General features: G+C 41.3%; 1 protein-coding gene and 1 non-coding gene across 9 annotated transcripts in view; both read left to right on the plus strand.

Moving 5' to 3' along the window:
• The first annotated feature begins 356 nt into the window (after positions 1 to 356).
• ktn1 (kinectin 1) overlaps positions 357 to 26,123 on the plus strand; it is a 151,759-nt gene continuing 125,992 nt past the window's right edge. For 5 of the 8 annotated variants that reach the window (XM_068039196.1, XM_068039194.1, XM_068039198.1 and 2 more), the window contains exons 1-2: positions 358 to 477; positions 23,064 to 23,611. In XM_068039196.1, the coding sequence (XP_067895297.1) occupies positions 23,089 to 23,611 (523 nt within the window). In that variant the 5' untranslated portion in view covers positions 358 to 477; positions 23,064 to 23,088. Of the gene's footprint in view, positions 478 to 23,063; positions 23,612 to 26,123 lie in introns of all 8 variants that reach the window. The other 3 variants (XM_068039192.1, XM_068039195.1, XM_068039197.1) reach the window with 1 other exon arrangement.
• On the plus strand, positions 9,641 to 9,713 carry trnak-cuu (transfer RNA lysine (anticodon CUU)). Its single transcript has one exon. It is a non-coding gene; the product is annotated as a tRNA-Lys (tRNA).

Below are 26,123 nucleotides of genomic sequence, written 5' to 3' on the forward strand. Positions count from 1 at the left end.
TTCCCTCTCCTATAACCATAGTAGAGCTCATGGATAGCTCTGGAGGTAAATGGAAGCGTAAACGGTGGTGAGATTCAATGCACGCAAAATCACCTTGGGGTCCTTTCGGCAGTCAGCTCTGTATTCCCTTTTTAAGAGATAGAGCTGAAGCGCGGAGGCTGCGCTGCAATTGGCTACGGGGCGGGAACCGGGCTATGAATGGCTGTGGGGCGGGGATTGCGCTGCGATTGGCTGTGGGGCGGTAACTGCGCTGCGATTGGCTGTGGGGCGGTAACTGCGCTGCGATTGGCTGTGGGGCGGTAACTGCGCTGCGATTGGCTGCGAGGCGGGGGCCGCATTGCGATTGGCTGCGGGGCGGGACCGGCCGCCTTTGTAATAAAGTGAACGTCAACGAGGCGACAGTGGGTTATCGCTCTGCTTTTCGCCGAATTGGGGAGAGAGTGACAGTGGCTGGGAGTCGGCTTTACTGCCACCCTGGTGAGTGGCTGAGGGGGCTAAGCTGGCAGCGAGTCAGATAGACTCGTCCCCGCGGGTGGAGGCATAGTTGGATTCAGTGGGTTTAGGCTCGGGCCCAACGGGATTGGACCGTGGGAGGGAGTGGCTGTGATTTAGTGTGCGGTCAGAACTGGGCACCCAGCAGGCCCCAGCTCGGCTCTTCAGTTGGACTTAACTCGGATTAATCCCGCAGGCTCCAGCCTGCGGATTTTACCCGTGTTGGGATTGGTTTCGAGGTTTGCGGGAAAGGGAGGGGCAGGGGTTTGTTTTGCGAGGATGGTGGCCGAAGCGTTTGGGAATCTCGAGTGTCCGACGAGATCCGCCTCGGTATAACGAGGGCTTACCCCCACTACCGCCTCCAACAGACAGCGACTGCATGGTTTTCTGTTTCATTTCATTCGAAGTTGGACTCCCTTTTTGTCTCGAGCACCGCCCTGTAATATTAAATGTCTTGGCATCGTTTTTATCTCTACTCCTCTTCCTTGTCCAAATTGTAATTACACCCAATATGTTTTTGGCACAGCACTGATCTAGAGCACTACACGGGTCTTGTTTTGAGCATCCTGTTGTTGCTGTTATAGTATTGGTATACGATTGCAAACTTTTTTCTTCGTCGAGTACGCTGATGCATCAGTTTAAACATGAATGTTAAACGTTTTATTATTACATCTAAAGTCAGAGAAATGGCCCACCTCTGGCTGCAGGCGATTAACTTAAAACCCTACTTTTCTAACCACCCATGCTTGATAAGGAGTAAAAACAGAAAGTGCTGGAAATATGACCTGAGTATTTCTAGCCCTTTCTGTTTATTTCAGGTTTGCAGCATCTACCTTATTTTGCTTCTATATTTGTAATAAGGAGGTTGTGCGCAAGCCAGTCATGTGAGCTAGTTCCCCTTCTCTGGTTATGTTAAATGAAAACTAATGTTTATTGAGTAACTTTAAAATGTATATTGTAGGATATAACAGAAAATATCTTTGTTTTAAATAGGCTGCCCTTTTTTTTTGCAGGTTTCCTGTAAATTTTAAAGTAGTATTCAAGTGACCTTCATATGTTTAATCCTCTTTGACAAGCTTTGTCACTGAGATGAGCTGTTGGTGAGAAGTGCTCGTTAGGACACAGCTTAAAAACCCATTTACTTTCATGTTGACTATGGTTTAGTATTCCAGTGTTCTAAATGCTTTCTGCATCAATGCTGTCTAAACTCTAGGATGATAGGATAGGAATTACCAGATCCACACATGATTTGGTGTGCAAGCTCATTGTCCACTTTCTACATCTGTCAAGACAGGACAAGGTGATTTTTTTAAAAAAAAGTAAAAATCATTCTGCAAATACACAGCTGAAGAAGAGTCATATTTGACTCAATGTCAGGTCTTTCTCTTTTTCCATAGATGCTGCCAGACCTGCTGAGTATTTCCAGTACTGTGTTTATTTCAGATTTCCAGCATCTGCAGTAGTTTGCTTTTATTGAGGTGACTTTTTTGACTTTACTGAAATTTGAGGTATAAATTTGGAACTTTGCAGTAAATTGAAACTTCTAAAACTGCTGAAATTTTTATGTTGTATTGCAGTTTTCAATTTTTAAAAAATCTACTCTCTTGGATATTTTTCAATGGATGTCCTTAATTAACTTGCCCAAATGGTAACTTTTGTGATCCTGGTTAGCATTGGAAACTGCTTGCTGGTGGACTGCAATTGTTAGTGAGTCTGATCTTGTCTCCATCTGTCTGTGTGTGTGTGTATATACACTTGGAAAAACTGGTTGGTAGATAGTGATCAGGAGTGAAAACTGTGGCCAACTTTTCCTGGCCTTAATGTTGGAGTGTTTGGTCCTGATTACTACCTTGGCTAAGAAGGAATGTTGAGTGGTCTTCAATATTGCAAGAGGTTGAGGAGTCACAGGAGGCTGTAGTCATAGCCTTGCATGGTGTCATTTGACTTTTTGTCCTGAGTGGGGTGGCAACTGGATTGGAAATTTTTGCATTCAGACTCGTGGTGGGGAGGGGGAGGTGTTGCTCCCTAGTTGCAAGGTAACGTGTTAAAGAATGAGACCAATTGAAGACAGGACAGTTGTTGGAGAGAGTGGTGGGGTAAAAGGAGTAGTGTACATGAAACCTGGGAGCTTCCATGTTTGGCTGATTCACTGACTTGCATAAACTTACTGAGCTGTTGAAGACATGATACCAGGGTTCAAGTTATTTATTTACAGCATAAATGTTGCTTTCTATGTTGTGTTCCTTGGAATTTCACCATTTTCAGTGTGGATACAAATCAGTGCTTGACGCTCCTGGTTTGGCTGCTGTGGAGTTCTCTGGGCAGATCTATTCTGTTGGTTTCAAAGCCAAAACTTAATCTCTGCTCAATGCTGCACTTGATCAATAGCTTGATATCTGGATAAATTCTGGGTTGTGTCAGCAATATCAATTTTATGTCGGGTACTTAACATTAAAAAAAAACTACCCAAAGGTGCTTCATACATGAAAATGGATATGGGTATAGATGTTGAACTATGGAGGGAGAGATTGGAGTGACTGCTACCCTTGACAGAAGTTTTTGGGAAAGCTTATAAAAGTAATGAACAATGGATAGATGGTGGAGTTCAGGGAGGCAGTTTGCAGGAGTGTGGACAAGGCAGCTGAAATTTGTTAGCAATGTGAGGGTGAAAGAACAGTGAAAGAGACAAGTTAGAGTCAAAAGGATTGGAAGCTGTCACTGTTATAGGATGGGGAAAGCTTTTTGGAGGAATTGAAGGTCAACAGGAGATGTTGGAATATGTTGAAGTATAGAGAATCAGTATGAGTCAATAAGAATGGAGGTGATTTATTTGCAAGAAGGACTTGGTTTAGGACATGATGCAGGGTAAGTTGAAGTTTAGCTAGGGTGGAGGATGGAGCCAGAAAATTGTAAAAAGGATAAGGGTGGGATTTTAAAGCTCTACCTAAAATTGAACTGTCTAGTTCAGTATTGGGAAGGGATTGCAATTTGTGGTAGGGGCTAAAAGAATGGCTTGTGTCTTTCTGATATTAAGTTGGAGGAAGTTGTGTTTCATCTGTGACTTGATCTCATTGGTGGTGTCACTGCATGGAAGTGATCGTGCCATTGCCTTATGTGTTGAAGTTGGGACATGCACGAGAGGAACAGGAGAGGGCCAAGGACGGAAACACAGATTCTGTGGGTGGCTGTATGGGAATGGGATGAATAGCCAATGAAGGAGTTCTTTATTTTAAAAAGTATTTGTCATATGTTTGCCTGAGCAGGTCAGCTAGCTGCCAAAGTTTAGCACTCCGATTTGTTTCAGCGGAACGGGCGGAGGAGGCCTGATGGGTTCAAGTACCACAAAGGCAATAGAGTAAGGAGACTTTCCACGTCTTGAGGGTGTCTGCTCGAGAATAAGAGAACTGATGGCCAGAAACACAACTGTGGGTAATTAAATCCTCTGCCTTGAGGGCAGGCTCTCAAGCCAAAGGTGAGGAGGAAGACACTGACAGAACACCTACAGCTGTATAGTTGCTGCTGCTGTCGTGGCCATCTGAGTCACTATGGAGAAACATTTCCTAAAGTGTGGAATTACTCTGCATGTGCTGATTTGCACTTTAAACAGAGTTAGTGCAGGTGGGAAGAAAAGTCCTACAACAATGGGGAAGAGGCAAAAACAGCAGGTACAAGATGTCTCTGGTGGCAGCAGCTTCAATCCTGCATGTAGGCGGCTCAGTAGCATGGGTTGTTTGACTGTTAACCTGAGACATTGACATTATTGTCCAGCAGCACCCTGAGTGACCAAGCTGCCTTCTCTGGGGATATCATTGCTTTCTCTTAATGGAGATGGGCCTAGAAAAGGTGGCCCAAACATTGCCTGTTTCAACTCACCTGGTTGGCTTACTGTCACCAACGGGCATCTCCTACAACTGTGCCAAAGAAAGAAGTAATGGAAACAGAGACAAAGTGCCTTGAAAATTGCCTGTTGGAATGTTTGCACAATGTCAGATCCAGATGACCACAGACACCCTGAAAGATGTTCTGCACTCGTAGCCAGAGAGCTTCCCCAGCTGAATGTTGACAATGCAGCACTCTGAAGTTTGTTTTGCAGAGCAGGGATCATTGAGAGTGTGGAGCAGGTTGTACACTTTCCTGGTCAAGGAAAAGTGAAGATGAACAATGCCTCTTGGTGTTGGGTTTATGATTAATAACTCCATTGCCAGCAGGCTTCAGAATCTACCCGTTTGCTTTTTTTCTGATTGACTCATATATCTCTATGACTACCAATCCAGGACAACCAGTTCACTACCATTATTAGCATATTCTCCTACCTTACAAGCCAATTATAGTAACCAAAGAAGGCTTCTACTGTGACCCGCGTCTATTGAAGGTTGACTCCAAAGATAAGCTAATACTTGGAGATTTCAACACCAGAGTTGGCTGTGACCAAGTGTAATGGCAACTGTAATGAGTGGTTGACTTCTGCTGAAATTCTGTCAGGAAAATGAACTCCATGTCACTAATATAAATGCAAAATACTGCAGATGCTGGAAATCTGAAATAAGAACAAGAAATGCTGGAAATACTCAGCAGGTCTGGCAGCATCTGTGGAGAGAGAAGCAGAGGTAATGTTTCAGGTCAGTGACGCTTCAGAACTTTTTTTTTGTGGACAGTAGCATGATGTTTGGTGGTGGGGTCATGGTCCAGAGGCAGGTAGGAAGAAGTGTCTGAGAGTTGGCACTGAGCCTCTGCAAGGTAGAGGTCGGTATGCCATACAACAACAGCACCACTCTTGTTTGCAGGTTTGATGACCATGTTGGGGTTAGACCTGAGAGAACGGAGTGCCTCAAGTTCAGAGGGGGACAGGTTAGAGTGAGTGAGAGGGACATAGAAATTGACATGACCAATGTCTTGCTGACAGGTTCTGTTCTGAAGAAGGGTTACTGACCTGAAACGTTGACTCTGCTTCTCTCTCCACAGATGCTACCAGATCTGCTGAGTATTTCCAGCATTTCTTCTTTTTATTCCATTTCACTAATGCTCTCTTCCAGCAGAGAGCCAGATTTAAGGTCACCTGGAGGCATCCATGCCCTCAGCACCTTTTGGATTATATTGTGGTGCCCCAACAAGTACAGGGCATACTACACACCAAAGTTGTGCCCAGTGCTGACTGTTGGCTCAAACCAGCCTGTGGTCCATCTAACACTGGTTTTAGCATCAAACTCTCAATTGAAAGCAAAGGCCTACAAACAAGGAAACTACAAGTCTGTAGAATCAATCCTACCCGCAGTTTTCCAGAGCAAGCTTGAAGACAGACTCCACAGTGACCTGACTCAGGGCAGTGATACTGATTCAGCAGAGCAGTGGGAGCAGTTGAAATCCATCCTACAAGAAACAACTGCCAAAGTGGTTGGCTTCTGAACCAGAAGAAACCAAGATTTGTTTGATGAAAAAGACATGGAAATCCAAGAGCTTCTTCAAAAGCAATGCTCCTGCCACAATAGATTACTTGTACGCCTTAATGACCAAGTTACAAAAGCTGCATATAGGGAAGTCTGTAGTACTTGGCAAACCAACCTCCTGAGTTATCAAACAACTAGAGGACAGCACTCGTTGAGAGCATGTAAATGTATGCAGATGAGATCTTTCTACGAAACCTTGATCTGTATATGGAATTTACCACCAGGTGCAGGCAGCACTAGATTTTTGTCTGGCAGAACTCTGCTCATAGAGTCCATCTTGCACTGATGCTCAGAACATAATCTATTTTGTGACCAGTGGGTGGTGCAGGAGACATCCATCGCAAAGATCAAATGAGAGAAGTGAAGTCTGAGCTGGATGAATCACCAACCTGTGAAGACATCAAGGCTACTACAGAACAATTAAAATCTCTCTCAGCCCTTGGCATAAATGGGGTTCTAGATGAGTTCTGTGTGTGCGTGTTGCATACATAGGCGTAGGCCATTTGGCCCCTTGCGCCTGCTTCACTATTTACTGCGTTCATGGCTGTTTTGATATATGGCTTTAACTTTATGTTCCTACCTGCCCCCATGACCCTTGATTCCATTGTCAAGCGAAAATCTGACTGACTCAGCCTTCAATATATTCAAACACCCAACCTCCACTGCTGTCTTGGGAAGAGAATTCCAAAAATGAATGGCCCTCAGGGAAAAGAAATCTCCATCTGTCTTGGAGAAACCCCCTAGTTTTAAACTATGCACCCCAATTATAGATCTTCACCCCCCCCCCCCCCACAAACACACGAGGGAAACATCATCTCTGCATCTACCCTGTCAAACCCCCTCAATCTTGTTTCAGTTAGATCACCCCTCATTCTTATTAAATTCCAATGGGCATAGGCCTAACCGACTCAACCTTTTCTTGTAAGATAACCCCTTCATCCCAAGAATCAGCCTAGTGAACCTTCTCTGAACTGCTTCCCATACAAGGATCTCTCAAGTAAGGAGACCAAAACTCTTGCAGTACAGTTGCAGCAAGACGTCTGTTCTTGTATACACCATCCTCTTTGCAATAAATGCCAACATTCCACTTGCCTTGCTAATTACTTGCATGCTAACATTTTGTGACTCATGTGCGAGGGCATGCACATCCCTCTCTACTGCAGCATTCTGCAGTCTCTCCATGTAAACATGGGCCTGTATGCTTATTTTTTGTAGATCTCACCAAGGTGTTCAATACTGTCAGCCCAGATGGACTTTGGAAGATACTATCTAGATTGGGGTGTCCTCCAAAGCTATTCATTCTCTGTCCAATACATGAAGGCCAGAAAGGTCTGGTCAAGCAGAATGGAGCTTTCTCGAGTAGCTTCCCTATCTTCAGTGATAGGGAAGGTGTGTACTGGCACCGACCCATTTCTCTATTTTCTTCAGTATGATGCTTCAAGAGGCAAAGGCAGGCTCAACGGAGGGCATATACATCCACTTCCAAACAGACGGCAGTCTCTTCAATCTGCAACGATTTCTGGCACATACCAAAACCACAAGCTTATGGAGCTTCTGTTTTTTTCTGATTATGCCCATGTGGCACACTGGAGGAGGCAATGTAGCTCATTGTAAACTGTTTCTCTGAGGCCGAAAAATGCCTTTGGCCTTACTATTAGCCTAAAGAAAACAGAAGTGTTGTACCAGGCATGGCCCTGAGGAGATAGAGTCCACTTCAGATCAGCATTGACAGCAGCAACCTCCGTACAGTTGAAAAGGCAGCTCTGTGGCTGGCATACATTGACAGCAGGTGTGGGCGCAGGAGGCTGCCGGCAGACAGCTGGCACAAAACAACACCAAGCAAACTGCAAGTTTGAAGCTGAAGAAGGGCGTGGATGATGGAAGGAGTCTGCTTATACCAGAGCCCCTCCTAAAATAGTTCTTGTGCCCCAACTGCTTAAGAACCTGCAAATCAAGAATTGACCTTCAATTACAATGGTTGTGTATGCTACCACAGTGTTAAACCTTCCCATGATTCTAATCTGCAAACAAGCTGCCATCATAGTCATTTGTTCATGGAGCTGCAGCTGACACCAGGAAGGTTACATTTGCCTGTCACTAGTAGATTCAGTGCCTTGGAGCAATTATCACGTGGGATTAGCCTGACTGGCAGGCTCCCTTCCCTACCGGCTCTTAGTGAACCAGTTCAGTTTTTACAACAACTCAGCATGGTTGACCATTCATGGTCATCATTATCTTTGTATTCGCCCACAAATGACTAGTCATTTAATTAAGTTTTGCAATTCACCATGGTGGGATTTGAACACCCTGCTGTACTTGAGAATGAAATGACTTGTAATTTATCCACCTTTTGTAACTTGTGTTATATAAACCTTAGCAAATGTATTAAATTAAGGGAAACTCTTTTTAATTCTATTTTTTTTTTAAAAAAAACTCACTGGTTATGTTTTGAAACAAATTATATCACCTTTTTGATGCAAAGAGCAACATTGATCACTTGAAACTGAGATTGTGATTTCTCGCCCCTAATGAGATGCACTGGTATAGCAAGGCAGACATAAAGTTTCTGCCCTCTTGGTGTTTGTTAGAAGTTGAATTTTGAAACCAAACAAAGGCTCTTCAAGGGACAAGAGGGGAGGAGAGGAATGTTCGAGAAGTGCTTCCGTTTTAAAAATTTTTTGACATCCACAAAAATTGTGGAAATTTCATTTGAAAGACTGAAGAGATTCCATAGATGCTGGATTTTTTTTTCAGTCACTGGAAGGACTTGGACTTTATTTGAAAACACACTTATTGAAAGTCACATGTCTTCAAAGTAAACAGCAGGAGTCTTGGCAACTAGGAGTTGTTTTATAGAGAAGTGCCATGTCTAGATTTCTGGTCGAGCTGGTTTCGTTTTGGATATTATTCTGAGTCAGTTGGGGTTAAGCCTGCTAAGCAAGAAACCAGCAGCTCATCCTTTTTTCCACCTCTTTGAGAAGCCCTGAGAATCCAGTGTGATAGCTGAAACCCCTGATGCAGTAATTATCCTGGAAAGCCTGCCAGACTAACCCTTGATACCACCTGAAAGGAATTTTCCAAAAAGATCCCAGTAATCCAGAATAAAGGACCAGCTGGGATCGTACTATATTTTATCCCTTTTTCCTTCAGAAATTAGCAAGTATTTGGTCAAAGTACTTTTTTTTTTTAGAGATCTCTAGAGAACTTTTTTTTTTCTTTAACATCTATTTAGAAGGGAAATGTTAATTTTGCATCTGTATTGAATAAGTCTTGTTATAATTTAATTTTAACAAAACCTGGTAGGTGGATTTTATTCTGAAACTAAAAGTATATAATTGGTTGTTTCAGTAATTGGCTGACATTTAAATATATGTTTTGACCTGTGGAGAAGTGGAACTAGAGAAGGACTGTGCGCTCCTCCAGCCTCAGTTGTAACATAATTGGGGGCTTGTCTGTGATAACCAAAAGCTGCAACGTGCAATTGAGAGTGGGGTCATAATTGAAAAGGGGAATAGGAAAACACCAGGTTTCTTGTGCATTAGAGTAAAGTTTACACTAGTGAAATGGTTTTCAGTTGCTACAACCTTTCTGAAGGAGGATTTATCCCTGAGTGATTTGCAAATCTTGACCAAGCCTAGGCCAAAAGCATTGGCCGAAAAGTTAATGTTAGAGTTAGAAGCAGGAACTAAGAAAGCTGACATAAAGCTCAGCTAGCTCAGTCGGTAGAGCATGGGATTCTTAATCCCAGGGTCGTGGGTTCAAGCCCCACGTTGGGTGCGTATCCTTTGGGGTGGCACAGTGGCGCAGTGGTTGGCACTGCAGCCTCACAGCTCCAGCAACCAGGGTTCAATTCTGGGTACTACCTGTGCAGAGTTTGCAAGTTCTCTGTCTGTGGGTTTTCGCTGGGTGCTCCGGTTTCCTCCCACAGCCAAAGACTTGCAGGTTGATAGGTAAATTGGCCATTATAAATTGTCCCTAGTATAGGTAGGTGGTAGGGGAATATAGGAAAGGTGGGGATATGGTAGCAATATGGGATTAGTGTAGGATTAGTATAAATGGGTGGTTGATGGCTGGCATATACTCGGTGGGCCGAATGGCCTGTTTCAGTGCTGTATCTCTTTTTTTTTATATTAAAAAAAAAAATTGAGGTAATAGCACTGCATTTGAAATTGGAAGAAGGAAAAGGCAATCCCAATAATAGTTCAGTTGTATTAGCTAGAATTCAGTTGCAGATGAAGCAGCTTGGACTTGAGAGAAAAAGGGGGGGAAGGAGCACTTCAAAGGGAAGGGAGAGGGAGCAAGAAAGGGTATTCAAATTAAAACTGGAACCAAAACAAAAGGGTGGACTTGACTCCAGTGGAAGTGTGGAGGAGGAAGAATTTGATTCCAACCCAGGACCCAGCGGGGAGCTGTTTTTATATTTGTGCGAGCCCTTCCAAAGTTTGAGAAAAGGGATGGAGAGGCACTTTTCATTTCATTTCTTTAGCTATCTTTTCAAAACAGATGAGGTGGCCAAAAGAAAGGTGGACACAGCTCCAGCAAAACTGATTGGCAGAACTCTAAGTTAGTTATGCTTTCTGAGGCTTCTGCAGAATGAGATGGCAAAAAAAGCTATTGTTGCTGATTTGGCTCCTGAAGCTTAGACAGAAATTTTCGGAATCTCTGAAAAACAGCCTGGGCAGACTTATATATAATTTGAAAGGGTAAAGCAAATTAGTTTTGATCGTTAAATGCGGGCCCGAAAGGTGGAGCACACATGTGAGACCCTAAATAAATAAATTCTGGAAGAATTTAAAAGTTCACTCCCTCCTTTAGTAAGGACTCACATAGAGAACCAGAAGTTTTTGACCGGTAGCTGAGATTGCTGATTATGAGTTTGTTTACAAGTCCAAACCCTTTTTCAGTCACTCCCGCACAGCAGAGAAGGATAGAAATTGGGAGGGTGGAAGGGAGGTAACTAGCTGAGGACAAGAAGGGATGACTGGGAATGCCCAGGATCCCTTCCTCAGGCTAAAAAGGAAGATGCTGAGGGTGTGTGAGATCTGAAAGCCTCTGTTTCCATTGCCACAAGGTGGGACACTTTTGTGCTGAATGCTGGAAGTTGCGGCGTAAACCCATGGGACTTATTGGGGTGCACAAGGCCAATGCAGTGAAATGGGTCCTGATTGAGAGTATGACTGATCAGGCTGTAGCTCTAACTGCAGCTGTAAGGCGAAGTACAAAAACTGCTGAGTGCAGGGGTTATGAATAAGATACCTGAGAGTTTTAGGTAATTCTTGGCAAAAGGAAAAGTAACTCCTTATCCCTCAAGTGACGCAGGTAAACCTATTGTATTTGGGATACATGAGCCACCCGAACTTTTTTTTTTCTTCTGGGGAAAGGCATAACTTTTTCACCAGAGAGCGTACTGAATGCCAATGTTTTCTTGAATGGCATCGGCGGGGAGTGTATATACCTGTATCCATTTTTATATCGGGTGCACCTGGAGTGTGACTTAATGACTGGAACGGTAACCGTAGGAGTTGCCCATTGTTTGCCTGTGGACAGAATTGACCTGCTGGGGAATAATTTACCTGGAGCGAAGATAGTAGCTTCTCCAGTAGTTACGGAAAGACCAAGTGAGGTCAGACAGAGAAGTTGCAGGAAAAGGTTCCAGGAATTATTTTTCTTCATGTGTAGTGACCTGAACAATGGCTAAACAAGTTCCATTATCAGGTCAAATTGGCACCACAGGCAGACAGTCGAATATCTGAAACTTTCTTTGGGGTTTGGATAATCCGAATGAAAGGTTCAGTAAGTCGTTTTTGATTAAAGCTTAGCAAGCCGATCCAGAGTTAAAGTGGCACAGTCGGCTCAAACTGAAGCCGAGTTCTGATGAAGTGGAGACCTCAGACTTGTGGATGAAGAATAGATGGTAGGTCACCAGATAGTGGTACCACCCAAGTATCTCCAGGAAATATTAAGGATGGCATATGAAATTCCTATGGCAGGACATGTAGGGATCCAGAAGACCCAATTACGTATGACATTTTTGCTGGCCATGTCATCACAAGGACATGGTGCCGTTTTGTAAAACCAACAACCTGCCATAAAACTGGCACCTGTAATTCCCATACCAGTTTTTGGCGAACCATTTAGTATGTTGTTTGACCGTGTGGGACCGTTACCAAAAATAAAAGCCTCACCAATATATACTCAGTTATGGATATGGCTACTCGGTTCCCAGAAGCCGTTCCCTTGAACCATTTCTGCTTAAAATAGTGGTAGAGAAGATAACCCAGTTCTTCACTCTCTATGGATTACTGATTGAGATCCACTTGGATCAAGGTTCCAATTCTGTGTAAAACTTTTCAGTAGTTATGAGTAATCTGGTATAACACAGTTCTAGCCCTGAGCATACCACCCACAGACAAAGGGGCTTCAGAACAATACCATCGGACCCTCAATAATCAGGGCATCCTGTCATGAGCATCTCCATGATTGGGATAAAGAGCTGGAATTTCTTTTGTTTGCCACTAGGGATTTATCTAAGGAGTGGACCAGTTTTAGTCCTTTTTAATTAGCTTATGGGCATGAGATTAGAGGTCCTCTAAAAGTAATAGTTTTTAAGAACAGAGGGACGAATTTTCTGCACTAGATTATGTATCAGTGTTCTGGGAGTGGCTCACAAGAGCCTGCAAAGTGGCTCAGGAACACCAAAAACTTCCCAAACAACCATGAAGAAATGGGCAGACACACATGTCAAGACCTGAACATTTCAACCAGGGGATGATCTATTTAGTATTACTGTCCTTTTTTACAGGGTGAACTGCTGAAAGCACGGTTCAGTAGACTGAGTAGCCAGAAGGATTGGGAAAGTAAATTTGACACCCCAGATCGCCGGAAAAAAATCTTCTATGTCACATCAATATTTTGAAACAATATCACCGCTGGGAGGAGGATAAGCAAGAACAGGTATCAGGTAGTAAGGTCAATGAAGGATGAGGCAGAAGGAGGCCTAGACAATTTTGTTTTTTTCATAGCTAACCAGATAGGAGGTGGTTCAATAACACTGGATTGTTAAGAAGATTAGACACTATGCTTGCATATTTAGATGCAGAACCAGGAGATGACCTAACAAGGCTATTCTCAGCATTTAAAGGAGTGTGTAGGGATCAACTAGGATGTACAACCTTAACCAAACATGCTGTGGATGTATGAGGGTCCTCTCTTATAAAACAGCATCCTTACTGCTGAAGTCCAGAGAAACCAGCCCAAGTCAAAGCGGAAATCCAATACATGCTGGAAAACCACCTAATCAAAGCAGCTGGAGTTCCCCAGTCATTTTGAAGCCAAAGCCTGACAGTTCAACTAGATTTTGTGCAGACTACAGTAAGGTTACTGCATTAACCCAAGGCTGACTTACTCAATTCCTCACTTGGAAGACTCTATTGACAGAGTTGGCAGTGCCCTGTTCCTTACGAAAATAAATTAGTTGAAGGGATGCTGTCAGGTTCTTTTAACACCACAAGCTAAAGAAATATCAGCCTTTGTCACACTAGATGGTCTTTTCCAATGTGGACTGATAACATTTGGGCTAAAGAGAAAACTGCCCCAGCAACTTTGCAGAGACTAATGAACCAATTGGTAGGCAGTGTTCGTAACTGTGTGGTTTACCTTGATGGTGCTGGTAGGCAGCAACACTTGGAAGGACCACTTGGAAAAACTAGAAGCTCTGTTTCGAAAATTACATATGGCTGATTAGGTGATAAACCTTGCCAAAAGTGAATTTGTAAAAGTGTGGGTAACTACCTAAGGCATAAGGCAAGGACAAGTGTTGCCAAGAACAGCAAAAGTACAGGCATTGATGAAGTTCCCTGCCCCTAAGACTAAAGGTGAAATCATAATGTTTTTGGGGATGTGTGGTTTCGAATGCAAGTTTGAACCAAATTTCAGCACTATAGATGCTCCACTGATCAATTTGCTACAAAAAAAAAAGTTAGTGTGGTCAAGTGAGTGCTAAGCATCTTTTTGAGAGGCTGAAAGCCATTTTGATCAGTGAACCAGTGTTGGCTGCCCCAAATTTCACTAAGCCCTTCAAGGTAGTAATTGATGCTAGCGACCTGGGGGTCGATGCAGTCCTGTTCCAAGATGATGAATTGGGCATTGAAAGGCCAGTGGGATAGTTTAATAAAAAGCTAAATTGGCACCCAAAAAGATACTCCTACAGTGGAAAAAGAAACCCTGGGCTTACTACTAGCTCTTTAAACATTTTGATGTACGTGTCTGCCACAACTACAGAGACACTGATATTTACTGATCATAACCACCCCCCCCCCCCCAGCCTTTACGGAAAAGTTTTTAAAAAAATGCCAGACTATTTTGATGGAGTTTATTATTGCAGCCCTATCACTTCAAGATTAATAATGCAGGGAAAGCAATGTAACTGCTGACTTTGTTTTGTCTGGAATTTAACCTTGCTTTGAGCTATTTGAGTACAAAGATGGTACAGGTGAATGAGTGTGTAAATGTATTTTTAAATGTTTTTTCCACTCTTCTAATGAAATGCATTTAAAAATGGCATTTCATTCCTCAAAGGATGTGTTATGAAAGTGCTTCCATTATTACTATTTTAAGACTCTTGTTTAAAAATTGTGGAATGGATTCATTTGAAAGAATGAAGAGGTTCTGTAGATGCTGGACTTTTTTTTTTATTTTAAAAAAGAAAGTGTCACTGGAAGTACTTGGGGACTTTGCTTAAAAACACTTAGTGGAAGTCCCCTGTCTTCAGCTAAGTAAACAGCAGGAGCCATCTGACGAGGGGAGTTGTTTACAGAGAAGTGACATGTCCAGATTTATGGTGGTCAAGAGTTGCGCTCATTTTTGGATGTTTTGAATCAGTTGGAGGTAAGCCTGCTAAGAGCGAAGCCACCAGCTCATCCTTTTTCCCCCTGCTTGAGAAGTCCTGAGAATCCAGTGTGATAGCTGAAACCCCTGATGGAGTGATTTCTCCTGGAAAGCCTGCCACACTAATCCTCGATGCCACCTGAGAAGAACTGCTGCAAAAAAGTCCATGTGAAAGCCATTTACACTTATTTGGACGCCAGGATAAAGGACCAGCTGGGAACGTACCATACCTTTATCTTTTTTCCTTCAAGAATTATCAAATATCTGGCCAAAGGTTTTTTTGTCTTTTTTTTGTGAAGAATCCTCTGCAGCGGACACTGTGTGCGTGTATGTGTTGGGTTAATTTTGGAAGGGAACTTTCATTTTTTAATAAGCTTTGTGTTAAGCTTTTACATCTGTATTGAAATAAGTTTTGCTTTATAATTTAATTTTCTTTAATAAAGATACCTGGTAGGTGGATTTTATTCTGAAACTAAAATAAAGTCTATAATTGGCCATATTGGTAACTGGGTAACACATTTTAAATATACGTTGTGACCCACGGAGAGGTGGAACTAGAGAAAGACCATGCACTCCTCCAGCCTTGGTCATAACAGGACCTGGTGTGAGAGGATCTTTTGGCATCATGAGAATGAGGCGAATGATTGTGGAGCAAGGAGGAGAATTCAGAGAATGAGTGACCATCCCAGCTCTGCCAGTTTTAGAATTTGAATTCCATTTAAGAAATCCGGAAATATAGTAATGGTAGAATTTGCCGTTTAAGGAAGGAAGTCTGTTGCCCTTAGCTGGTCTGGGCAATGTGGTTGAGTCCCACATCAATGTGGTTGACTCTTAATTGACTTTTAAAGTGTCCTATAAAGCCACTGGCAGTCCTTCCAAACCACTTGCAGCGGTTCAAGAAGGTGGCCTGCTTCTACAATCTCAAGCCAACTAGGGATGGGCAATGAATGTCTCAGACAAGACTGGCATTCACATCCCAAGAATCTTTTTAGAAAGACGTCTTTTATTTGATTCCTCCCTTAATTCCACGCTACACCTAGCACTTTTATTGAATTCTTGACGCATCTACTTGCCAGCAGTAGCACTGCATTTCAAACATCCTTCCCTTTTATTATTAACCTTCAGCATAAACCAGAACATGGTTTAAAATTCAGTTTCTGCTAACACATGGGAGCCCAATCAAACTAGACTGTTTGTGTACTCTGTAACCAGCATCCAGTGATATTAATGGAGATCTTAGAAGTTGCGTACTTGTTTGTGAATGTTATGAGGTGACCAGAGGGGTGGGGAATTAAAATGGAGCCATGTTCACTTTTATCCAGTAGCATTTTTGGGTAGAAACCATTGTACCTTGATCTTTCTTTTCCTCCCCATTGCTAGAGATGTTTTCTTGTCGTAGGCACTTAACCCAAGCTAAATACTGGTCTGGATTTTTACAAACTTGTATTGCTTTTAATCAAATTTTACAAGTTAAGTCAATTTTCTTTTTTCTGCTGCTGCTGCACATTATTGAGTTGAGGTTTCTGCATCACCATCTGGGCCAATAAGATCTACCTTGCATCACATCCCTACATCAAACCAGAAACTTGCCTGTCTAAACTGGCATATAGGCATTACTTCAAACTCCTTACTATTCTCTTGTGACTAGTTTGCCTTCCTGTGGTTACCATAATCAGACTTTTTTTTGTCATTTAATGGACTACTACTGGAAGTGTCAGTGATGGGAAGAGAGAAAATAGATGTTTGGTGTTAGTGCTGCACTGGGGTGCTCAGCAGGATAAACAGTTGCTGAACAGACTTTGAATGTTGAATCTGAATTATGGCTCTATAGCTTATTAACATGGAATGTCCCTGCCCCCCTGCCCCAAGCCTTGCAGATAAAGAGCTTTTTAGATTAGATTAGAGATACAGCACTGAAACAGGCCCTTCGGCCCACCGAGTCTGTGCCGAACATCAACCACCCATTTATACTAATCCTACACTAATCCCATATTCCTACCAAACATCCCCACCTGTCCCTATATTTCCCTACCACCTACCTATCCTAGTGACAATTTTATAATGGCCAATTTACCTATCAACCTGCAAGTCTTTTGGCTTGTGGGAGGAAACCGGAGCACCCGGAGAAAACCCACGCAGACACAGGGAGAACTTGCAAACTCCACACAGGCAGTACCTGGAATCGAACCCGGGTCCCTGGAGCTTTGTTTCTATAGTCAGTCTTTTTTTGAACAGGGATTTTTGAGTGCTGCACATGAGTTTGCACTGTTCTCCTATCAATCTTATTTGTAGTGCTGTTGCTTGCCCTTGCGCATCATGTTTAAACCGTTCTCTTGCTTTTCTGGAAGCATTTCTTCGAGCTCTGGAATGCTGGCTATTAATACAGGGAACCAGATAACCTGCGGTATATTTGTTCGTTGAGCGAAAGCCCATACCTGAAACATTTTGGTACAAAAAGAGTTCTTTTTGAAAAACTCTGCTGTAAGAGGAGTACAAGACCTGACAGTTTTACATGAGGGATCACACCATGTATTAGAACACCTGTCCTTTGGGTACAAAAATAGAAAATGTTGGAAATATACTTAGCAGTTCAGGCAGCATCTGTAGAGAGAGAAACAAGAGTTAGTGTTCCAGGTCAGAACTGATGCAAAGTCACAACCTGAAACATTCAACTTTTTTTTTTCTCTCTCCACAGATGCTGCCTGACCTGTCTATTTCCAGCATTTTCTGGTTTTGTTTCAGATTTCCCACCTCTGCAGTATTTTGCTTTAGTCCACTGGGTAGTCTGGTTGTCTTGATGCATGGATTTATTTTGCAACTATTTTGTACCTATTAGATTTATTGACTGCAGTGCACTTACAAAATATTTCCATGTAGCTATTTGTTTCTACCAGGAAAGTACTTTTAGCATGGTTGCTATAATTTGATGTAGTTTTTAAATTTTAGTAAAAATGCCAGTATGCTGAAGCATGATGAAAATAACCTGCAGTTTTATATAATAAAAACAAGAAATGCTGGAATCACTCAGCAGGTCTGGCAGCATCTGTGGAAAGAGAAGCAGAGTTAACGTTTCGGGTTAGTGACCCTTCTTCGGAACTCGGCAGTTTTATATATTTGAGTTCATGACAAATCAGACTGTTGAATGCATATATGGAATTCTGGAAATATAATTTGAATGGTATTTGTTTCAGATTTTATGTGCAAGATTATATGTAAATATTTTAAACATAATTGAAGATGCAGGGTGTCATTTTCATTGAAATACTTGCCTGAAATTGGATGTCAAATGGAAGTGGAAGCTAGCCTTGATGAAGGCTTCATTATAACATGTTTTGGGTGACTGTACTACCTTGCTGCCTTTGTGTACTATGCAAACTATGAATTATTTATGCTGTTTAATAGATGGTCATAAATTTGAGAATCTTTTGATAAGTGCTGCGCTTAACTCTTGGGGTAGTTCCATTACAAATTCTCAGTCAAATAGAGCAGGACTGGTGAATGTGGATTACTGTTTTTAAAGTAAGGTAGTTCTTCGAATGGTTTCAGTTTTTGTTTAAAATGACCTACAGGTAACGAGACTTTAGGGTGTTAGCTCCAGCCTGTTGGATTGAAGAACATCTTGCGGGATCGCTGGTGTAAGCCCCTCAACAGAGAAACAGGATTCAAAGCTTGTCGCAATTAGTTAATATATTTTTTTAAAAATCACTGTTTTTACGGTGAGTTGGGAGAATGCAGATGGAACAGAGGTTATGACCAAATAAAAAGAGAATTTTCTGTCAACAGTAAGTGGCTACAATCCACAATGTCTTAGATTTTGCCTGTTGTCTCTCTTGAATTCACATTCAGCCATCACATCTGCCCATGCTTCAAATTTAAAATGTTTAAGTTTCTTCGTGGCCTCTCCTCACCCTAGCCACAAAATCTGCTCTAAACGTCCCACCCCGTACTTTGTTTGCCTGACTTCGACTTCTTGTACACTCCTCACTCCTCTCATAATTGGTGAATTTTCAGCTACCCAGGCTTCACAAGAATTTTCTTTTCTAAAACCTCCCTACCATCTCCTCCTTTTCGACCTTTAAAGAAAAAGAACTCGTTGACCAAAGCTTTTTGCCATTTTTTCTACTCTCTCCTCTCTTTGGCTGAGTGTTCAATTTTCCCCCCCCCCTCCTTTAGGCCACTCTGAAATGCGTTGACTTCTTTTTCCAACGTTAAAGGTGACCAATGCAAGTTGTTGCACATTTAATAAAACCGGCCTTTCAAAGGGAGATAACTAAGATACCCTAGTCATGATCACATATATACATATGATTAGGATTTGGTTTCGTCTTGGTTAAAGTTTTTTTTGCTTTCTTTTTAAGATGTAAATGATTTGTGGATTGCTACCATAGCTGGAAATTTTGAGAAGGTTTATTTTGTTGATGCTTTTGGATTTAATGTGTCAGTGCAATTTAGCTGACTGAAATGTAGGATCTGTAATTTGTGTCTCAATGTCAATACCTTTAAAACAAAGTGTTGAGAAAAGGGAATGGGATAATGAGCTCAGGATTAGTTACATGCTCGATGGTTAATGAGTTGACATTTGGTGTTTTTTTTTTTGTAGGAACTATTTCATTTCTGGGGGTGTTCACACTAACTTAACAGGACATAATGAATTATTAAAAACTCTGACAAGAGGCTGACAAAGATCTGGAGTTAACCCTCACAATTTGTAGAGAGAGAGAGGATTGAAAAGTTTGATAAAGGTTCCATCTCGACCTAGGTGGAAAATGGGGTTATTTTTCTGTTTTTTACTGCTTAGAGACATTGTGTCAAAACTTGGTCAAACACGAGAACAAGGTTTAAGCTGCAAATCATATTGATGTCAGATGAGAATTTCCTTGCATATCACAGCCTGAAGATTTTTTAAAAATCCGTACTTGAGGAAAGAAATGTCATTTGGAAAGTACAAGAATCCTTGTCACTACAGAAAATTGTACCTCAATTTCTGATATATTGTACTTTTATTTAAGGAAAAACAGAAGTGTTCAAGTTGAACAGAAAAATGATTAGCCTATATCACTTATCCACATGAGATTAGGTCAGATGACTCGAAGCTTGGTCAGAGAAGTAGGTTTTGAGGAGTGTCGTAAAGGAAGAAAGCAACGTACAAAGGCGGAAAGGTTTAGAGAGGGTATTCCAGAGCTTAGAGCCTAGGCAATTGCAGCCACCATTGGTGGTGCGACTGAAACGGGGATGCTGAAGATGCCAGAATTAGACCCAGATAGAATGTGTGAATTGAGTATAAGCCAGCATAAACAATAGCACAGTCAGCAAGCAAAGAAGTATGCTGAAGGGTCTGAAGAAATTTTACTACATTGCACGGGCAACCAGTTCACCCTTGGGGGATAAACCAAATTCTTTAGCCTGTATTTACAATTGCCATACCCTTTTGACTTTCTCAATTCTTCTGGGTCTTGATGCTTAAGTTTCTGACTCTCCCAACTAGTAATTGGTACTACACAACATGGTGAGTTTGCCACTTGTATTTTGAGTTGGCAGGGAGAGGAAAGATGACCTTGTGGAAAGTTGGTCGCTTTTTTCCAAAACTTTGGAAAGAGGGAACGAATGTTCATGTATTGATTGGGCAACCTGTTTCTCTTTACTGCCCTAGACCACCATCAGCACTTTTTTTTTCTCTCTCTACTTAGTGGCGCTTGGTGGGATGGAGTAGAACAACTCGAATTTTATGTTTAGTACTTGTGTTACGACCAAGGAAGGAGTAATGCATTGCTAATTCAGTCCCAATACTCCACAGGTCACATCATATTAGTAAAGTTTCCCATCTACCGGAGAATAGCCAAATTCATCACTTTCTGTCCCCCAGAATAAAGCACACCAAACCAGGTCTCTTTAAGCAATAGCAAAATTAACTATTTATCAATAAACTAAGTCTTAAACAATAATAACTGAAATATGTATTTTCAAACTACTTATTCTTAACCTTCATGCACACACATGTTCAAAAAAAAAGTTGATCGGGGGAAAAAGGATATTTTGGTTTACAGCTGTTTCTTGAGTGAATTTATCATTTTATTTTTTCTGTTTAATCAATCATGTTTTGGTAGGATGTTTCCAGTAAGGTGAGGTGTCCGAGAGTCAAATACCACCAAGTCTGCAGGCAAGGCTGATCAGTCTATGATGGGTACGCTTTCAAGGCAATTTGTCTGCAGCAGATGTCAGAGGTCTTGAAGCAAAAGGTGTAGCAACAGGTCTGCTTGGGTTTTTTAGTAGCAGTCTAGCAATAGCAGCTTTCTTGAGATTTAAGGATTTCTCAAAACACAAGAGGCAACAGGGATTCTTTAGAGACTGGTGGCAATAGGAATCTACTATCTTTCAAATGCAGGGGCTTCCTCTCTGCAAAGCAGTCTTTCTCTAGAGAGTAGCAACTCTCCTCTACCTGGGTCTTTTCCTCTTTCCAGGCAGACAGCAGCCACACCTCAAATGTAGGATTTCTTTCCAAGAGATTCAAGTCTTCCTTTTTACAGACAGGTCATTTCTCTGGTCTGCAAGCCAGGTCCCAGCCAGATTTCACTTCCTGCATGTGACCTGTCATATTCCTCAGCTGTGGTGTTTGGAAACTGGTGCCTTGCAGTCTGTTTCACTCCATTCAAACACCAAATTTCAGTGTTCAATGTTCGCTCAAAATTCTTTTTTCTCAGTTTTTAAAAAAAAAACACACAGAATTCTAAGCTTTCAATTTAAAAAAAAAACTCAACTTCTTGTCGAATGAAAACCATGGTTGTGAATAATTGTGGGTGCAAACTGTTCTGTCACCCCTAATGATGAGGTACAATGTATTTATCCAAATTGAGGTGCTATTTCAAATCCATTTAGAACAGATTCAGGAATACTTTAAATCTGAAATCGGTTCATGTGTTACCTCAGAGAATTCTTTAAAACTGGTTGTACTTGACCTTTCAGAGGCTAATGCACTAGATGAGCTGAGCGGAGATATTTAAGCAGCTTTATCTTATTTCAAGTAATCCTGGAGTGTTTTGCTTGGTTTCAGAATACCATAAAACTTGCCTGGCTCTTGTTGTACCTAAGACACCAAAATGTTGAAGCTTTGCACTTCAGTGTGACAAACTGCTCTACTTGAGATTGATTTTATGATGTGCAAAGCTGACCCATCCTCACTGATTTAATCCAGAAAGAACCTACCCGCCTCCCCTCCGTCTCGGCAGGTCACAGCATAAATTTAAATTTTCCCACTTACCGAAACAGTCAGATACTCCTAATTGTCCCCAGAATAAAGCACACCAACTTTGTTTCTTTTAAACAAAATTGTCTGTTCATTATACCCAAACTTTTGACCAATAATGAAGTCAACATATATGCGAATTGAAACATTAAAGCCCTCTTTTTTTTTTTTTTTTTTTTTGTTGTTTAAAATCCTAACCCTTTTTTTTTCCCCCTCAGACCCGCAGGTGGGCAACCAGGGAAAAAGGATTTTTGTTTCCAGATGCTAGAAAGAAGGAATAAAAACAAAAACATACTGAATAGATGATATGGAAGTCCTTTTTGTTTTGGCAAGGTGTTCCAAATTCGAATAGGTAGCTGACGCTCGGAATCTTTCCAAGCAATGTTGATGAACCGTTTGGGTAGGCGGTCAAAGAAATTGAACTACAGAAGGCTTCACATAGGTCTTGCATTAGGGGTGCAGCAATAAAGGTTTCAATAATCTCCCATTTGATGCAAGATTTTCTGCAAAAGTGCCAGATTTCTTCAAATACAGGAGGCAACCTTACAATTTCATACAGGATTTGCTTTTCAAGAGCAGGGATTCTTCAAAGAGAGGTAACAGTTGTCTAGATTTTCTGTTCTCCTAGCAGGTCAATAAACAAACCCCAATTGCTGCCTCTTGGCAAAAAACCAGCTGGCATTTTAACAGTTCTAAATGATACCAACTTTTTCCAGGCAGGTCCTATGATGATCATTAAATCCTGTCTTGTCAATAAGTAAAATAACTCTTGGGTCAAAACACAACCCCCTGCTATGTTTACTTGAAATCATGTGCCTTCCAGTAAGAACTTGTTTACTGGTCAACCTTCTGTTGACCTTTTTTTTAAAAAAAAAAACACCCAAAGTTTAGCTTCAAGATTCCAGCATCCATGAAATCCGTTTCAGTTTTTAAAATATAGGTTCAAGTTTTAACAATGAGATGGAAACCTTTTGGAACACTTTCTTTCTTTTCTTTTTTAGATATTACAGTAGACAGCGAGCAACTATGGAATTTTATGATTCTCAGTATCTCCTCATCATCATCCCAGCAGTGGTCATTGCTATAATTTTCCTTTTCTTCTGGCTGTTTATGAAGGAAACATCATATGATGAAATACTCGCTAAACAAAAACGGGATGTAAAACTTGTTCCAGCAAAAGTTGACAAGAAGAAAAATGAAAAGAAAAAGAATAAGAAGAAAGAAAACCCAAATGGTAACTTGCATGAATCTGATTCAGAGAGTGCAGTGCGAGACTTGGAATTGATGGATGCATTGACAGCTGATGATGAACCACCTGTTCATATTGTGTCACCTGTGGTAGAAATTTCAACTGGATTAAGGGACAGGAAGAAGAAAGATAAGAAAACATCAAGACCTGTGCAAGAGGAACCTTTGGGAAGGGATTTTGAAGGATCCAAACCTGTAGCAAAAAAAAATGAACCCCTCCCAGTTACCAAGCAGCCGACTCCTCCAGAAATGTCAAGTTCTAAAAGAAAGACTGGACACAAGAAGCATAAGAATGACACAGGTAAAAAAAAAAAGTTATTGTGTAATGTCTGCCTTCACCTTTTCACGAGTTAAATTTTGAGCTTTTTGAAACCTTGTTTGGTACAAAAGTGCCTTGTTTCACATGTAGGCTTTGCCAAATTGATGTATATTAATGTGTTTTAGCAAGATGTAGCAAATTATAGACTGAGTTCACATTCTGTTGTGGGCACACATAAGTGACCGAAATTGCCTTTTCATAAGCTGCAACATTGTTTTGCCTGCCCACTCTGCTTTCCACTCATCAAAAAAAAACCTACAAGTGAAGGGGATGGTTAGAAAACCAGAGCCAAACATTTTATTTATGTATTTACCTACCTGAACTCTTGCTGTTTTTACTGATTTTCTTTGGACAAAGGCAAAAAATGAGTAAATAGTGTTCCGACAAAGGTGGGAGGAGTGCACTTTTTTCGAGTTACACTTCTCCACAGATCACAACATATATTTAAATGTTTGCCCAGTTACTGCTAGTCAATCATAGACTCTACCCTTTATCCCAGAATAAAATACACCAATCAGATTTCTTAATTGTTGTTTCATCAGATTATAAAGCAAGGAATAACCAGTAACGAAGCAAAGCAGTGAGTGAAAATGTGCACGTTAACCAGAGATTCCCTTTTTAGAGCTTTGTTACCAAAAAAAAAAATACTTTGGCCAAATACTTGCCATTTCTTAAAGAAAAAAAAAATATGGAAAGCTGTTATGTCTTTTTTTTTGTCTGGAGTCTGTATATAGTGATGTGTCACTGGGATCCTTCTCTGTACAATTTGTTCAGGCAGCAGCTGATTTATCTGGCAGGTTTTTCCAGCATCTCGAGAAATGTGGCAATAGGGGTTTCTAGCAGCCTCTCGGGCTGAATATAGCATCAATTTCTCAGATGGAAAAGGCTGAGCTGGGGTGACTGCTTTCCTGGCTGGTTTTTAAAACTCCCAACAGATAGAACAAAGCAAAACCAAAACAATATCTTAAGACAAGCCTCCTGACTCCTATAAATCTTGACCAGTCACTTTTCTGTGAACAGCTTCCCCAAGTCAAAGAGCCCCCACTGGGTAATTATCTGAAGACTGGTGACTTCCAGTAAAGTTTGTTTACAAACCAAGTCCAAAAAACCTTACAAAAGTACTTTCCAAAAAGTAGTTGTAACAATAGAAATAATAACAATAAATGTTGACCCAAATTTTGGTCAACAGTAGGACAGTATTCGCTGCTGACCTTGGAAGAAAACTGACCATAAAGATTTAGTGGGCTCAATGGTATCAATTTCCCCATCATACCTGTTTCATTCTGGTGCCATCTGTAGGGGATAGCTTTCAGGAATAGTGAAATAACCAAGTGGGCTGAGCAGCCAATCAGTTTGACTGGTTTCATACACACTGATCACTAAACAAGTGCACAGTTACAAAAAATAACTAATAAAGCAAATGGAATATTGGTTTGTATCTCAAGGGGATTGGAATATGAAAGTGAAAAATTAATGTTTCCTTTGTACAGAGTCTTGGTCAGACACCATCTGCAGTACTGCATTCAGTTTTAGACTCTGAACTGCAGGATATTGGTCTTGGAAGGAATACAGCATAGCTTCACCAGAATAATACCAGGGCTTAAAGGATTAAATTTGTCAACTGTCCTTATAACTTGTATATAGTGGGTGCAGAGAAACTATTTCCCCTGGTAAGGCCTTTTATAACCAGGGGTGCACATGTTAAGATCTGAGCTAGGCCATTTCGAACTGAAAAGAGGAAGCACTCTTTCTCACAGGGTGGAAATCTGAAACTCTTGATAACTGTGGATACTGAGTCAAATGAAATTTTGAAGCCTGAAATAGATGGAGTTCTTCGGGTAAGGGTGTCAAGGGATATGGAATGAGTGAATAGAGTTGGGTACAGATTAGCTGTGATCTGTTAGAATGACAGAACAGGTTCAAGGAGCTAAGGATCCTGCTCCTGTTTCTATGTACCTATGACATTATTTAAACAAGACTGAACGTTTTTATATAATATAGCCTCCACAGTATTTTGCTTTTATTTTAGTGTTTAATTCACTGTCACTTCTCTTCCAGGATGACTACCTTGAAGTTCTTTTCTCTCCAGGATTTCTGTTTGTTTCTTTTACCTTGCTCACCTTCATTGTTCTCAGTTTCCCTCCTGGTGTTCAAATAAGGTGTCTACAAAAACTAATTTTTCACAGCCACATCTCCTTACTCAGCAACTGTCTCTGGCTCCAACTTATTCCATGCGGATTCCAACTCTAGTTCCATCCTTCATGTTTCGAATCCACCCAGGATTACAGGTATCTGAGACAGTGTTCCTCTGCTGTTCTCACTGCATCCTGAGATCCACTGAGTGCCATGTGCCATCACGTATACACACTCAACCACTCTCTCCAGCAGCGCCGACTCTCCTCTCCCTATTTCAAAGCTGTCGTCCTCTGCAGTTTCATTTCATCCTTTTTTTTGTCTTAATCGATGCATTAGCAAAGAACTTTCTCAAACTTTT

The sequence above is a fragment of the Heterodontus francisci genome, chromosome 9, assembly GCF_036365525.1.
Source record: "Heterodontus francisci isolate sHetFra1 chromosome 9, sHetFra1.hap1, whole genome shotgun sequence".
NCBI classification, from domain to species: Eukaryota; Metazoa; Chordata; class Chondrichthyes; order Heterodontiformes; family Heterodontidae; genus Heterodontus; species Heterodontus francisci.